General features: G+C 35.5%; 2 protein-coding genes across 2 annotated transcripts in view; both read left to right on the top strand.

Annotated features, from left to right (window-relative positions):
* Positions 1-827: 827 nt before the first annotated feature.
* On the top strand, positions 828-2,920 carry LOC125273614 (odorant receptor 131-2-like). Its single transcript, XM_048199144.1, has 2 exons — positions 828-857; positions 1,049-2,920. The coding sequence occupies exon 2, from the start codon at positions 1,051-1,053 to the stop codon at positions 1,966-1,968; it is 918 nt and encodes a 305-aa protein (XP_048055101.1). The 5' UTR covers positions 828-857; positions 1,049-1,050; the 3' UTR covers positions 1,969-2,920.
* A 317-nt stretch (positions 2,921-3,237) lies between these two features.
* The window catches only part of uba7 (ubiquitin-like modifier activating enzyme 7), a 45,968-nt gene continuing 32,801 nt past the window's right edge, over positions 3,238-16,404 (top strand). Inside the window, exons 1-18 of the mRNA XM_048199143.1 lie at positions 3,238-3,445; positions 3,777-3,823; positions 4,732-4,900; positions 5,412-5,546; positions 5,629-5,735; positions 5,824-5,914; positions 6,605-6,737; positions 6,835-6,932; positions 7,068-7,229; positions 7,756-7,920; positions 9,905-10,015; positions 10,158-10,238; positions 11,186-11,341; positions 11,538-11,703; positions 11,846-12,042; positions 12,552-12,616; positions 13,341-13,536; positions 15,804-15,878. Coding sequence (XP_048055100.1) covers positions 3,780-3,823; positions 4,732-4,900; positions 5,412-5,546; positions 5,629-5,735; positions 5,824-5,914; positions 6,605-6,737; positions 6,835-6,932; positions 7,068-7,229; positions 7,756-7,920; positions 9,905-10,015; positions 10,158-10,238; positions 11,186-11,341; positions 11,538-11,703; positions 11,846-12,042; positions 12,552-12,616; positions 13,341-13,536; positions 15,804-15,878 — 2,151 coding nt within the window. The 5' untranslated portion in view covers positions 3,238-3,445; positions 3,777-3,779. The remainder of the gene's footprint in view (positions 3,446-3,776; positions 3,824-4,731; positions 4,901-5,411; positions 5,547-5,628; positions 5,736-5,823; positions 5,915-6,604; positions 6,738-6,834; positions 6,933-7,067; positions 7,230-7,755; positions 7,921-9,904; positions 10,016-10,157; positions 10,239-11,185; positions 11,342-11,537; positions 11,704-11,845; positions 12,043-12,551; positions 12,617-13,340; positions 13,537-15,803; positions 15,879-16,404) is intronic.

The raw sequence follows: 16,404 nt of genomic DNA on the forward strand, positions 1-16,404 counted from the left end.
CATGGAAACTATGTATAAACCTTAATTAAACAATTTAATAATCACTTAAAGATGAATTTATACCTGTATGATATTACGCTGTAGCCATTGGACCAGCGGTTTGGATAATGAATGGATGAATGATTCAGCTGCGGGCGCCATCTTCTGTTGAGATGCAGAAATTCATTCAGCATGCAACTGTCACAGTGCATTATGGGTATTCTCTAGCCGTTGAGTGTAGCCTACATCAGTTGTACACTAGTTATTGCGGTGCATTGTGGGATTGAATGAGTGCACTCGATATCGTTCACTATGGTTTCGGACACCCCTACAAATGACTGTCCCCTCAAATAGTGCCCTATTTAAGAGTATAGGAGGCGATATCAGACACAGCCTAGGCTAAATGACAGGACACGCAGGAAAACAGGAACAAAACCAAATCACAATGAAACATAGCCAAACAGAATATATATGTTACAAAAATATGAAGATGTTCATTTTCCTATAGGCCAGACATTACTTTTGGCCACTATTTTACACCGATTTTTTGCTGCATGGGGAAGGAAAAAAATCAACCTCCTTTCACTGCTTTAAGTCTGCATAATCAAAGCATGTAAATTTCCTGCTTTGCAACCACTCAGAACACCCTGAATAAGCAATGTGCTAAAATGGTTTTCATGTCAGACAGGTTTTCAAACGCTTACTCGGTTATTCTGCAATGTTGCCATGAATGAGATATTAGATGACGCTTTTGGGTAACAAGCTTAATATTCATGATCTCTGCCCTTTCCACAAACCATAAATAACATTACTCTACTGATTAAAACTCATGCGAGCTTCATACTTCCCACAGTCCAGAACCAGTTCTTCAGCTCACGGTAAGTCGAAGTAGGTTTAGCTAGGTGTAATTTGAATTACAATTTGAGGGGGGAAATACTGTTTATTATATAAGCTCCTAGCAAGTGTTAACCTGTTAACTAAGTCATGGTGATTTTTAGTGATTTTATCATCTGTTTGGTCTACATACAATACATGCCCTTTTTAACCACTGTCCTGTTTTCTCTCCCAGAAATGAACTCAACAGTCTGGATTGTGGATAGCTATGAAGAAGCTCTTGCCAAAAACATTGTGATTGTTTGTCTTGGTTTTATCATTAATTGCATCAACGGAATGTTAGTAGTGACTTTTTTTTCTAATCTAATGTTTTCAAGAGACTCCAGATACATTTTATACATTCACCTGGTAATCAATGACATGCTCATGATATTTGTATCAGTGACTTTATATGTGTTGTCCTACGCTTCACCACTTGTTAATGTTTCGTGGTGTTGCATATTGATGGCTCTTGGTGCAACCACCTTTATGATCACTCCTTTGAATCTGGCTGGTATGGCCATTGAAAGGTTCATTGCGATCTGTAAACCACTGCATCACTCTCAGATTTGCACTCCACAAAGGACCTTCATCTTCATATGTTTGCTATGGGTTTTAGGTGCTATGCCTTCTCTAGTAGATATCATTATTTTATTTTCAGTTCAGCCCATATCTTTCTTCAGGTCTCTTATACTTTGCTACTCATTCAATTTGTTTCCTTCCAAAGCCCACCGGGACAACACCACTGCTTCACAAGTCATCTATATGTCTTTGGTGTGGATAATTCTCATTTATACTTATTGCAGAGTCCTGTTCACTGCCAGAAAGGCAGTTTTAAAGGGTTCAGCTAATAAGGCTCAGAGTACTATACTGTTGCATGGTATCCAGTTACTTCTTTGTATGCTTTCCTATATCACCCCTTTTATGTACTTAACTATTACTCCTTTTTTTCCTCATCACAGAACTAAGATCACTTTCTGTATTTATCTGCTCACAAATATTATGCCTAGATTACTGAGTCCTTTGATTTACGGGGTCCGAGACCAGAAGTTTGTGAAACAAATGAAGGACTATTTTACATGTAGAGTTATTATTGTAAAGATTGTGCCATCATAATTATCTATCTATCTATCTATAGTCTGTTAGTCAACATTGGAAATTCTGGTCATTTACAGTTTTCATGCTCAAGCTTGTTATTGTTGTTATTGTTGTCAAGCTTGTGTTTCTTGCTATTTTGCTGCCTGTCCCTGTACCAGGGTTGCCAGGCAGGTCTGCGTAACAAAACTAGCCCAATGGCCATTCAAATATAGCCCAAAAGAAAGTCAATGGCTAAATCCCAAAATAAAAACTCAAAATATGCCTCTCCCATATATATTTTACAGTCACTATTATGCAAATTGATCATAAACACAGCCCAAAGGCTCCCAGTGCCGAGGCATAATACAGGCCTAATATTTGCTTGTGCTGTCTTTCTGGCTAAATAGCATGTTTTGTTTAATGCAATTACTATACCTTTAAGTATGTTGTTTAAAAGTGTAAATAATCCTATATTTTGAATGCCCCTGTATATATGCATTCATTTTTTTTTTCTTTTTCTTCTCCATCTCATGTTGCATGAAACAATATGTTCCAGATCAATTAATTTGTAATTTGGGGGTTTGCTTTTGCAAAGTGATCTTTTGTGCAAAGTTAATTACATAACTGAAATAAAGGTAATAGCATAGTTAACAATTACTTGTTTGCATAGAATATATGATGTATTTATGTTATTTAAGCACATAAAACCTTATCAGATTGACAGAATCTTACTTAAAGAACTGTACTTAAAAATGTTCTTATACTGAAAAATATTCTCATTATTAGTCGAATACATTTTACACATGGGTAAATCCAATTGTTTAATTTAAAGCTCCTAACTTGTACTTGGCCTTATGAAAAAGTAACATTGTTTTATTAAACCAGTCCATAAAGTAACAACAGACTCCATATCACTGTTCGAGGCATACTGTTGAGAAAAAGGGTTTAATAAATGTATATAAATTAATTATTTATATATTGATATAATCGTAGAAATGTCTTTTTTGAAATCACAAACGATTGTGAATGGTCCTTCCAGGTAAGCGCAGCAAAAAATATCAACTGTCACGTGACAGCGTCGGCAGCGCTTTGGACAATAATTTACACCTGGTAAATGGCAGAGTGAAACTTTATCGACGAAAATACAATCTTATTCTTATCTGACCAATTTGAGACAAATGTCACATCGCTGAACCCTGTCACTTGTTTCTTGTTCAATTCTAGCCACATTCAGTTATTCAATGTTTTAGCAGCGCCGTCTTGTGGTTATTCTGAGGTTTCTTAATTGCTATGTTGACCTCACTTGAGGAATCTCATCGTGAAGTGACAGGAGCTTTCGAAGATACAATAAACAATTGATAATTCTCTTTTTAATCACTCAATATGGCCGAATGTGCGCGAGAGGCCGAGTTACAATGACAGGAACAGAAACAGAAACAGAAACGAAAGTGAAACCCTCTGAATCAAATGACTTTCTGTTTTGACAGAGCAACCAAACGCAAAACTCCGTTGAAAGGTAAATATCACTGAATATATTCCCTACTCGTTGATAATAGCTCGATATGGAATTATACATAATGAATTCGTCATTGGTCACATTGTTGCTAATTCATCCTTGAAAACTATCAGTGCATTTACACCCAGGTTATGAGCAGGTATATAAAAGACCCATCACTGCATGATGGACAACCACCATAGGAACAGTAATAATACTAACAGTACTTTTAGAATGTAACATACACCATGGTACGTGATTATGGAACCATATGAAGTACCATATCAGCGTCTGACACTATGACTACTGCTTTGTGAATAATACCACAGTGATTGATTTGTCATTCTTACAGAAAATGGCTCAGGCTGATATTGACGAGGGATTATATTCTCGACAGCTGTAAGTGTGCTTATATGACACATACAACTTATATTTCCTTATTTGTATCTTGGTTTCCCATATACCTTGATTTTTGTGTTTTCTGACTCTGTTATCTGTGGAATTTTACTTGAGTAATCAAACTGAAATATTAAATAAGTGCTCTTCAAAACTAAATGCTTGTATTACATATCCAATTAAAAAAAATGCATTGTACTTCTTATCTAGTTTCATTTAGACATTAAAAATGCACATTTTTGCAGGTCCCTCAGATTGTAAAAAAGACCAGAAATGTGTTTAATGATACATATGGATGCCTAATAGTAGGTTTACAAGCATGTAAAGCTGATATTTCTGTACATTCATTAGTTGTTCAGTTTGTTGTATCAGGTGTAATGTTGCCTAATTCGCCTTTGTGAGGACTTTTGAGGAAGTTACTTGCTTAGTTTGAGGAATTCCAGTTATGTATTTTCTGTTGGTTCCAAGTCATCAATGATTAATGAATAGTTAGGCCCATCCCAACTACTCTTCCTGGTATTTTTCACAGAAAAAATAAGTAAAACAAAGTGAAATTTGCATTGTTGAAATAAGTTGCATGCTATTTAGTTTATTCGAATTGAATTAAAATATGCTTTTTAAAAAAGGGAAAAAAAGGAAAATGAAGCCTGTTCAAGAGCATTTTCCACCAGTTCTCAGTTGTTTACTTTTATGTAAAAAATTTCCCATACATTATTTAGATATGCAAAATATACATCATGGTAGTATTGGTTATATTTAATGTATGCTTATTTTAATTTAGATTGAAAATGTTATTTATTTTGTATATTTTAAATGGCAACAGAGGTCAAATGTTTAAAATTTATTTCAGCATGTAGGGACATTTTACTTTATGCACATTTACTTTATGCACATTTTTCATCTCACAACAGGTATGTGATTGACCATGATGCAATGCGTCGCATGGGAAAGGCTGATGTCCTTATTGCTGGAATGCGAGGTCTTGGCGTGGAAATTGCCAAGAATGTGATTCTGGCTGGAGTTCGATCAGTCACCGTTCAGGATGAGGGTGTGGTGGAGTGGAGAGATCTATCTTCTCAGGTAATGACCTTTTAATGCAATTAAATGAGTAGTTCATCCAAAAACTAAGTAGTCTGCCATCCTTTACTAACCAGGAAAGAAGATGCTTTAAAGATGCTCAGAGCTGCTGCTTTCTATGCAATGAAAATGAACAGTGAATCACGCATGTGTGCATTCAGACATGATACCTCAAGACACATCAAACATCATTGGTTTTTGTGTGTCATGTGACTAATCAATGTGTGGTGCATTTGAATGTTTTGAATTATATGCAGGTGAGGTTTGAGAGCGTTCAAGTGCAAGGGTTTATTTTTAGCTTATGATGGCAGAATTCATTTTCATTTCCTGGAAAAGAGCCATTTAGTGTTCCAAACAAACAAGTCATACAGGACTGGAAAGGCTTGCATCAGTAAATGGTGAAATAATTAGCATTTTTGGGTTAATAATTTGCTTTTTTTTATTTGCAAAAATGTAAATGAATAATATAGGTGATTAATATAGGGATCATTTATATAATCTCTTATGTCTTCAGTTTTACCTGAAAGAAGCTGATCTGGGTCAGAACAGGGCCTTGTGTTCTGAGAAGCAGCTCTCTAGTCTGAACGTCTATGTTCGAGTGTCTGCCTGGACTAACAAACTCAACGAGGACTTCCTCAGCAAGTTCCAGGTGAGTTATGATCCTGTCTCATATGTCCGTGCAAAAAAAAAAAAAAATCTTGTTTTTTCTTATTTTATGTTTATTACAATAGGTGGTGGTGCTCACAAATTCACCTTTAGAAGAGCAGCTGCGTGTGGGAAAGTTTTGTCACTCAAACAATATAAAGTTTATTGTGGCTGACACCAGAGGACTTTGTGGGTAGGCTGCATTCTGTGAATCAATAAAATGCATGAAAATGATTAAATTAGTGCAAAATCATAATCTGATTTCTGTGTTTGGTTTGCAGGCAGTTGTTCTGCGACTTTGGCGAATCGTTTGAGGTCCAGGACACAAATGGAGAAACTCCAGTCTCAGCCATGATAGCTCATATCAGCAAGGTGACAGGACAAAAAAATGCATTTTCACTTTCACTTTGGTCCTCTTAAAGGGATACTCACCCTCAAGTCATTCCAAATCTATAATACTTTCTTTCATCTTCGATGAAATACAAATGAAAACATTTTTAATGAAATCAGAGAGATTTCTGTCCCTCCATTGAAAGTCCGTTTCAGCAAAACTTTGACGCTTCAAAATGTTGATAAAGACATAATAAAGAGAGTCGATATGAATCGAGCAGTTTAATCAAGCATGTTTGAGCTTCTGTTTTTGATTTGCTCGATGAATGTGTTTTGATCAATTTTTAAATATAAACAAATGCCTAAATTAAATCTGTCCATCTTAAAGTGATTGTGTCTCTTCAGACGATTTGGATTAAAGTAGATTCATCTGTTTATTAGGTTTTTATGAACTTTTTGAAGTGTCTAAGTTTTGGGTGAATGAACTTTCAATTGAGGGACAGACATTTCATTAAAAATATCTTAAAGTCTTATGGATTATAAAACATGATGGTGAGAAATTGATGGTAGATTTTCATTTTTTTCTTTTTCAAAACAATTTGCCCAAAATGTTTTATTTTGTTTATTTATTACTATTACAGTCTCAGTCATTACTTGACTCAGTAATTATTTTTTCTTACTTTACTATCCTTTAATTAATTTGAGCTGAAAATGTAACATTTTCCATCATAGGAGAATCCAGGCGTAGTGACATGCACAGATGAAGAGAGTCATGAGTTCACAGATGGCATGTTTGTGACTTTTTCTGAGGTTCAAGGCATGACCGAACTCAACAGTCATGGTCCCGTTGAGATCAAAGTGCGGGGTAGGTGTCATATGATATGTGGAAAATATCTATATGCTGATACTGGTGGATAGCATGCGGTTCATTTGATAACAAATATATATGCCAATGTTTTTAGACAACTACTCCTTCACTATTTGTGACACTTCAAACTTTTCCGAGTATGTGAAGGGTGGAGTGGCAACTGAAGTGAAACAGCCTGAAATCCTCCACTTTGTAAGTGTCACCTGGTATTGATTTATATTTAAGATGCTGTTATCATGATGTAGTGTGCTTTTGAAATCTGTAAGTATGTCAACTTACAGCATAATAGCAAGGCATCTCCTTGAGGTAATGTTTTAATGCTTGCAGAAACCTCTGAATGTGGCTCTGGATGAAGCGCTCACAAATCCTGAGCTTGTGGAGATGACAGACTATGGCAAGACACAAAGACACCTGTCTCTGCACCTGGCCTTCCAGGCCCTGCATAGATTTACTCAGAAATACAGCCGGACACCCCAACCTAGATCCCAGGTCAGTCATACCATGACACCTTCATGCTGAAAATGTGTTTTAAAGTACACACATTGTATCAAAATTTTCCACAATGGGACTGTATTTTCAGTACATTGCGCAAAATATTATATAAGGTTTAAGAAAGTTAATATTACTGTTCTTTTCTGGAAAAACTGACCCTTTGTTAATTATTGATATATCTTCATTAAAAAACATTTATTATATGATTCTTTTTTTATATGCATGTGCAAATATTTGACAATTTGATTACAGTATAAATGCAATGCATTAAGAAATCAAAAAAATTGTACTATGTGATTTTATTACTAATCACTATTAATCATAACTATTTTCATAATTTGAATATTATGAAATATTGACAAAAAATAATTTTTACTACTGAAAATATGTCAGTAATTGTATTTTGAAATAATAAGCAGAAATTCAATGCACTGATCTGCATCATCACTTTTTTTTTACCCCTAAATGTAATAGTTCAGTAGCCAGACTATAGTTCATCTCTGTGTTTTGCTGCCCTCTGTAGGCTGATGCTGAAGTGCTGGTTACTATCACAAAAGAGCTTTGCACAGAAGCAAAGTTTGATGAGCTTGATGAAGACGCTGTAAGAAATTTATCTCTGGTTGCCAGCGGTGACCTAGCACCTGTCAATGCCTTCATTGGAGGGCTGGCTGCTCAGGAGGTGGTGAAGGTGAGTTTGATCATTTAACTCTTTCCCCGCCATTGACAGGATTTTCCGGCAATCCATGTTTTCACTGTTTACCCTACAGGAGGGTTAGAAGAAGCAGAAACAAGATATAAAACCATTGCTTATGCACATGCTGTAGTCTTTGACAAAAACTGTTCTGCTGCAACTTTTTCCCCGCCAATGTTTTTTAGAAAAAAAGTTGACAGCATTTTTGATCATTGTTCATGGCCCCCAGAATATTTTGTTGTATGAATATCTGAACATGCAACATGTCAAAAGAAGGAACAGACCCTCTGCTTTTAAACAAAAACAAAACAAAAAAAGCTTCATGAAACATTTTCTTATCAACACTTGAATATGGGTACGTTTCATAAAAAAAGCAAAATTTTGAGCAAAAAGCTGAGAAAATCACGTTTTTGTCAGAGACTATGTCTGGATCTTATTCGGATCAATGATCAAATCATAGATGGATTAGACTGAGTTCATCAACACCCCCAAAGCTTCACAGTCCTATAGACCACTTTGGAGCAGACGTCACAATGACGTCACTTGCAGCTGCGCGCGCATAGTGGTTGCAGAAAAATAGCGGTAGCAATTGGAGGAAAATAAGAGAATAAGAGAAAAATGTTTTGTTGTGCCTCTGGATGTTGGAATCGGAAATCAAAAAATATAGTCTTAATTTTGAAAGAAAACCATCGTTGAAAACGTCCTTTGAAGCTAAACGGAGACGTTTCACAGACTGGACTGATGACACCTGCAAGGATTAGTCTACTATTAAAGCAGGAATTTGATGTAAACAGTAAGTCTACATAATATTCACATATGCAGTTCAGAGGACATACATACATAGCAGTTACAGCATTGAAATAATATTTAAACCTATAACATTTCACATAGATAACTTTTAAACAGTCTATACAATTTTAATTTCACAATTCTGACTTTTTTCTTGCATTTGCGTGTTTATTACTCCCAGTTCGGACTTTATTCCTCGCAATTGTGAGTTTATTTCACAATTCTGAGGGGGAAAAAGTCAGAATTGCGGGATAAATTGCAATTCAGAAAAGACAGAATAACGAGTATATCTCACAATTGTTTTTCTTTGTAAGAAATGTGAGATATAAACTCAGATTTGCGAGAAATAAAAGTCAGAATTGTGAGATATAAACTCGAAATTAACTTTTTATTCTTTTAATTCATGACAAACAAAAACAAAACAAAGTTGTACGCCTCAAGAGACTTATACGCTTTTAGCTTCTCCTGAGTATAGGCTATACACTTGAGGTGTCAATCAGGTAAATATATATCTCTGGCCACTGGATGCTTGGCCATTTCGTTTCATCATTTAACCACTGACAAGGTGCTATGGCAAACGGATCCGTAAGCTGTATCCCACTCGGTAATGTTAATTTTTTTTAAATAACAGTGCTTATCGCTGGGTGAAGCTGCTGTGATATGCCGACAACATTTTAAAAAAATAACAAATCAAAATATTCTATAATGTTTCTAAATCTTAACTACTTTGAACCGCTTCGTCGTAACTCTCTAGTCGTACTGGTTATCACTCCCGGGTTTTCTGCAACCACGATGCGCGCGCATCCCGAATGTTTACAAACAGTAAATAGGCCTATAGCTGTGTTTTGATCAAGAAATTCAGTACTCTTTCAGAAGATGCATAATAGCGCCCCCTACCGTATAACAGTGAAAAAGAGGTAATGAAACTTACCCATAATCAAATGTTTATAAAAAAGAATGCATTTTTTTCAAAGCAGAGTCTCTGTTTTTTTCTTTTGATATATTGCATGTTCAGATATTCATACAACAAAATATTCTTAAGGACATTTCTTTTTTAAAAAAAAAGCTTGCAGGGAGAGTTAATGATATTTACACTGGGATCACAAGTTAATGGACACATAATTTGAGTTTGAGAACATGGTCTATATATAATCACATTTTTTAATGATTACACGTGTATGAAATCTTCCAGGCGTGCAGTGGTAAATTCACTCCTCTCAGGCAGTGGCTGTATTTCGATGCTCTGGAATGCCTGCCTATAGAGGAGGATGGAGTTGTCCTTACTGAAGACGCCTGTGCTCCTGTAAGCAACGAGCAAGCTCATTTTCAGTATTTAGAAAATACAAAAGTCTGATTTCTGATTGTTTCTGAAGAACATACTCAACATAATTGGCTGAGCACTTTCCGTACTTCACATAAAGTGATCTGTATCCTCTGTGCTGTAGAGAGACAGCCGATATGATGGGCAGATTGCTGTGTTTGGCTCTGCTTTTCAAGACAAGCTGAAGAAACAGAACTATTTTCTGGTGAGTGTATTTCTCCTGCTTCAACAGCAGAGGAGGTCATTACCCCTTGGATGACTGTCAGTTACTTATCATTGATCTGTTATGGAGAGCAGTGAGCAGTCAGTGGTGTAGAATGCACAGGAAATATTTTATGTGCCATGTGATATTTCCTGTTGAGCACTAGGATATGTTGGTCAGAGTTTCCTGTGTGAATCAACCTAATATTGCAGAATTTTTTGGGGAGAATTTTTTGGTTTATTACTTTGGTGACTGAATGTTGCTAAAACCTGTATTTCTTCATTTAATCACACAGTTTGTTCATGTTTGTTCATTTTTGTTTTTAGCATACACTACCATATATTAGTTTGGGGTCTATATGATTTTTTAAATAATACTTTTATTTAACAAAAGGGACAATAATAACACTCATAAAAAATATTTAAAATAAATGCTGTTTTTTAACCTTCTATTCATCAAAGAATCCTTAAAAATGATTCTGGTTTCCACAAAAATCTGAAGCATCACAATTGTTTTAACATCGGTTCATTGTTAATAATAATTATTTCTTGAGCAGCAAATCAGCATATTAGAATGATTTCTGAAGAATCATGTGACACTGAAGACTGGATTAATGATGCTGAAAATTCAACTTTGCCATCAAAGGAAGAAATTGCATTTTAAAATATATTCAAATAGAAATATTTCACAATTTTACTATTTTTATGGTATGTTTGATCAGATAAATGCAGCTCTGGTGAGCATAAGAGACTCTTTCAAAAACATTAAAACATGTGGCACTAAACTTTTGAACAATTGTGTACATTTATGCTATTAAGTACATCACATGTAAACCTAGTCCTTTCTTATTTAACCTCCCTTCAAAATTACAAGTCCTGCTCCATCTCTCAGTCTTGGAGATTATTAATCAATATTATTCATCAATTCTCATCAAATGTCTATGTGATCAGGTTGGAGCTGGAGCAATTGGTTGTGAGCTGCTGAAGAACTTTGCTCTCATTGGTCTGGGTGCGGGAGAGGGTGGAAAAATTACTGTAACTGACATGGACTCCATTGAGCGATCGAATCTGAATCGACAGTTTCTGTTCCGCTCTCAGGACATCGGGGTAAGAAGAGTTGGCACACAATAGCTACTCAACTGATTTGAACTTCAGAAAATGGTTTTAGCACAATATCAATGACCTTAATCTAAAACAGATCCATCTCTGAAATCTTATTGAGTGAGCCACGTCAACTTCACATGCCTTAAATGTTGTAAAATCACTGTAATGCATTTACGTGTTTTCTTTTTATCTCTCTCAGAGGCTGAAGTCAGAGGTGGCGGCGGAGTCTGTTAAAGAGATGAACCCTTACATGAACATCATCTCTCACCAGAACCGAGTGTGTGCAGAGACGGAGGAGGTCTACACACATTCGTTCTATAGTCACCTTGATGGCGTAGCAGCTGCGCTAGATAATGTGGATGCACGTGAGTGCTGATTTTGCCAGGTCCCATGTTATACCAACTGTGTTTATCAGCCAGAAAGTTTGTGTTGCCTTATGCCTCAGCCAAAATTTAGAAAGCAAAAATTTAGCTACATGTCTAACATTTTACTTTCCCTGTCCATTAGGAGTCTATCTCGACCAGTGCTGTGTGCGAAACAAAAAGCCCATGCTGGAGGGAGGAACTCTGGGTAGTAAAGGCCACACTTTGGTGGTAGTACCACATCTGACTGAATCGTATGGACCCTCCACATCTGGAGGACAGAAAGCCATTCCCATCTGCACGCTCAAGAACTTCCCTCACCGTATAGAGCACACGCTGCAGGTGAGAAGACATACATTTTTCTGTTTAGCAGATTGACAAGTTGTTGCATTGACAGCAAATTATCATTTCTCTCATTTTGCTGTCACAAACACTTCTGTTGGGTCAATTTTTAGGAGCTAAACTGCCCTGTGTTACTCTAAATATTGATTAAACAAAAATCAAACAAACAAACAAAAAAACATTCTGAAAATTATTCCAATGATATTGTTCCTCTTTGTCGTTATCGTTATAGTTGTGGTGTGGACCAGAAAGGTTATTAAAGCTTTATATTTATAGTTATAGTCTCTGGTGAGAATGGACCTTAATTTAAGTGGCAATATTCAGGCATAATATATAAAATAAATAAATACATTAAATAAATAAAATTATATAATATATCCAGGCCTTTATGATCAAAATATCTGAAGATTTGCAAATACACAAAGTGACAATTTTAATGACAAGTTGCATTTCTGCGTGAATCTGTGTGAATCACAAATTATAATTACTTTTTTTTAAATAATTTTCAGTGGGCCAGAGACCAGTTTGAAGGACTATTCAAGCAAACGGCAGAGAATGTGAACCTCTTTCTCAGGTACGGATAAATGCATTTTAACTAGTCTAGAAGAGAAATAAGATCAAATGTGCACAGGAAAAATAGGGTGAAGAGGCACAACTGTTATCAGCAGATGCAGATATTGTGTCAGAGATTCTGTTCAACATTGTACTCCTTAAATGTGACCCACTCCTCACGTCCAGGCTCAGCTATTCATTATTACTGCAACCCTGGCTGCCCCCTGGCTTCCTGCCACAAGTGTCAACTGTAGTCAGATCTCTTTTCCATCTGAAATGAAGTGAAGGATGTTTATAAAAAGGCGAGTGTGCAGGAAGTTGTGGTGCTGTGTGCTGCAGGCAGATACCGCAGAGGGAAGGCAGCTGCCTCAATCTCAACTACTTCCTGTTGGCTGTCAGCAAACTCCACCCAACTCAACAGCTTTCTTTGGCTAAAAATGCTATTGAAGTATCATAAATATACTATTATAGTTTTTTAATAATATTTGAATTCGTTTTTTGCATTAATTTTATTTAAATTATTTTTTAAATTTGTGTTTTGACCATTTTATTAATATTTTTAAAAAGTTCTATTTAATCTTAAGAAATAGCTAGTTTAGATTTAGTTAATGATAATGCCCGTTTTTGAGGCCAGTTAAAGTTTAGCCTGAATGAATAATGTTGAAAAAATTAAAACAACAAAAAAGCTACTCATACTGCATTAGCATACAGATAGCTCTACCCATTTTCTCCATCTCTGTCTGCAGTGACCCAACCTATGTAGATCGCACAGTCGCCCGTGGAGATGTGGAGGCTGTGGAAATGTTGGAGGGCGTCTATAGGAGTCTGAGCGAGGAATGGCCTCAGAACTGGACTGACTGTGTCAGCTGGGCCCGCAAACAGTGGGAAACGCTTTACAGCAATCACATTAGACAACTACTGCACTGCTTTCCCCCTGGCCAGGTAACACAGAGAGCCATGTACTGTACACACTTTACAGTGAAGTATACAATAGTGCAACATAGTGGCTAAAGCTTATGGTTCCCAGGCTATATGTACCGTCTGAAATGTTCATCTAAAATGGCCATTTTTATCAGGCTCCTATGTTTATGTTCAGTTAGTTCTCATTATTAGCAATGGAAAGGACCTATTCATTGCTATTAAAGTGAAATAACCAAACTTAAATATAGGAACCTGATAAAAATGCTAATTTTAGAAGAAAATTTCAGACAGCACTTAGAGGCTTTTGCATCTGAAGTCTTCCTATATATATATATATATATATATATACTTAGGACCATGTGATATTTCAGTTTTTCTTTTTTAATAAATCTGCAAAAATGTCAACAATTTTGTGTTTTTCTGTCAATATGGGGTGCTGTGTGTACATTAATGAGGAAAAAAAATGAACTTAAATGATTTTAGCAAATGGCTGCAATATAACAAAGAGTGAAAAATTTAAGGGGGTCTGAATACTTTCCATACCCACTGTATATATATTATCACATGGGAGAATGGGGGAATATGTGCTATTGGTATGAACGTAGTGTCATTCTTAATGGTTCTTTAAAATATACATTTTATTTAAGCAAAGTATATTTAAAATTAAAATAATATATATTTTTTTGTAATCAGATCCATATGTTTTTGTCATGTTTCACTAAAACTACAGTAAAATGCTTTGGATAAAAAAAGATCTACTAAAATGACTACTTACAGGCTTATTCTTATCAATACACTTTAGACATTTTGATTATGAGTATGTGAAGAAAGTGAGTTGGCTAATAATCCATTAGTTTTGGGATCGCAGGAGTGCTTGAATGCGTTAGTTTCACTTTGGACCAGCAGGTGGCGCTGTTGTCTATAACAACATGTGGCTCGGACCATGTTTAGAGAGATGGCATGATAGTCACAATACCTTGTGAAATAAATATTTATGAAAATTTTCACATCAAAATCAGTCATTTATGTCATTATCTGAAGTCTCATTATAAATCCAAAAGTGCTCATCATGTGAATTGCAGCATATTACTATACGTTCTTTCTGAATACATGAGATTCTAATTGTTAGGGAAAAAATACAACCAATCATTTCCACTGGGAGTTTGTGCATCTATGGTTGTGTAACAGTATGGATGTGGAGAGGTCTAATCCATAGCAGCGGTGCCTGCTCACAGAGATAAACATTCATTCAGAGGAGGGGTGATATGGACAAGAAAACAGAGTTTTGAAACTCTGAAATGTCCTTTATCTTGCATGTCCAGATATAACAGTTGCAAAACCTGAAGTCGCAGATGAGTAGACCACAGTTCAGTTTGAGGGTTTGTGCTTGAATATACTGAAAAAGAGTAAATCATTGGCATCACCAAGCTTGGCATAACAGTTTCTCGTTGTCAGTTGGAAGTCTTTCCTGGAGTGCAGAAAGACGGTTGTAAAGATCAACACACACAATTCTTTCTGTTGAACTAGTGGAATAAGCTTTGTGTTACTGCTCTTTTGGTCTGCCTTTGTTCTTTTCAACAGCCTCTTCTGTTTTTTTGTTAAAAGACAAATTGTATTGAACGCACACACACATGATAAACTCATTACTCTGTCTCTCTGAGCAAAAGGCTTGGAGACATGGGCTTTATGGTGACCAATCACGTCCACTTCACGTCAGCATGTGACTGATGTGGCTGCAGGGCTTCCATTTGGCCTGCAACACATGTAGACGTCTTCCATTGTTGTTTACTGGAGCTGACTATATAGCGCCTTTAAACAATATTTTTATATATTAAAATAAACAACAATAAGTATAACCAAATACATAAAAATACATATACATAATAATAAAAACAAATACATAAAAATATAATCATAATTGACATATACATAAAAATATTTTAAAATGTAATTAATTGGTCCTACATAAACATGTAATAATAGGTATAATAATAATAGAACTATATAGTATCTTTAATAGCATCTTTTATAAGTTAAAATGATCAACAATAATGTTTATAGAGCATTTTTAAAATAAAAAATAGATAAACATCTAATAATATATGTAATAAAAAATAATTTGAATATTAACATAACATGAAATGTATATATAATAAAATAGTATTATATAAATATACATGTTTAATAAACAATGAAATATATTTAATACATTTAAAAACATTAAAAGAAAATGTAAACCCTTTTTAAAACACATTTTCTCCTCTCGTTCACACTCTGGCCCTCACTAGGTAACAAGCTCTGGACTTCCGTTCTGGATGGGCGCAAAGAGATGTCCACATCCTTTGACCTTTGACACCAACAATGTAAGTTTTACTGAGTAAATTCGCTACACACAGTCTCTGGGATTTCCCATCATCCCCTGCAGACAGGAATGACTAACTTTACGACTCACGGTTTCTGTCCTGGTGTGAATTAGATACTATCTGATATCACTGATCACCTGAGATTAACCAAGCAAAGTGAAAACTTGTTAAGCCCCCGACCCCTCACACACAGACACGCTCACACAGGTAAACACAGAGGCACATTAGCAAACAGGTCATTCTTTAAACAGAAACCCTTCCAGACACATGTTTAAACTGAAAAGAATCAAGAAAAACTATTTTAATTAGGCTAGATATGCAAATGGTTCCACTCTTCAACCATTATTCAGTTTTATGGCCCATTGTTTCCATTGTCTTCATTCTTTATATACGTTATCAGCATTTGGTAAGATTTGTTTTCCCTAAAGGAATTCCTTTTTAACTCATCACAGCCAATTTGAATTCTGTGGTTTCAAATGTTAACCCATTTTGGGAAGTGTTGTTTTTTGAATGCGCTACACACTTT

The sequence above is a fragment of the Megalobrama amblycephala genome, linkage group LG8, assembly GCF_018812025.1.
Source record: "Megalobrama amblycephala isolate DHTTF-2021 linkage group LG8, ASM1881202v1, whole genome shotgun sequence".
In the NCBI taxonomy this organism is placed as follows: Eukaryota; Metazoa; Chordata; class Actinopteri; order Cypriniformes; family Xenocyprididae; genus Megalobrama; species Megalobrama amblycephala.

Bases quoted from the DNA above. Each gene is read 5' to 3' on its own strand.
- LOC125273614 (XM_048199144.1), top strand. From the start codon at position 1,051: ATGAACTCAACAGTCTGGATTGTGGATAGCTATGAAGAAGCTCTTGCC.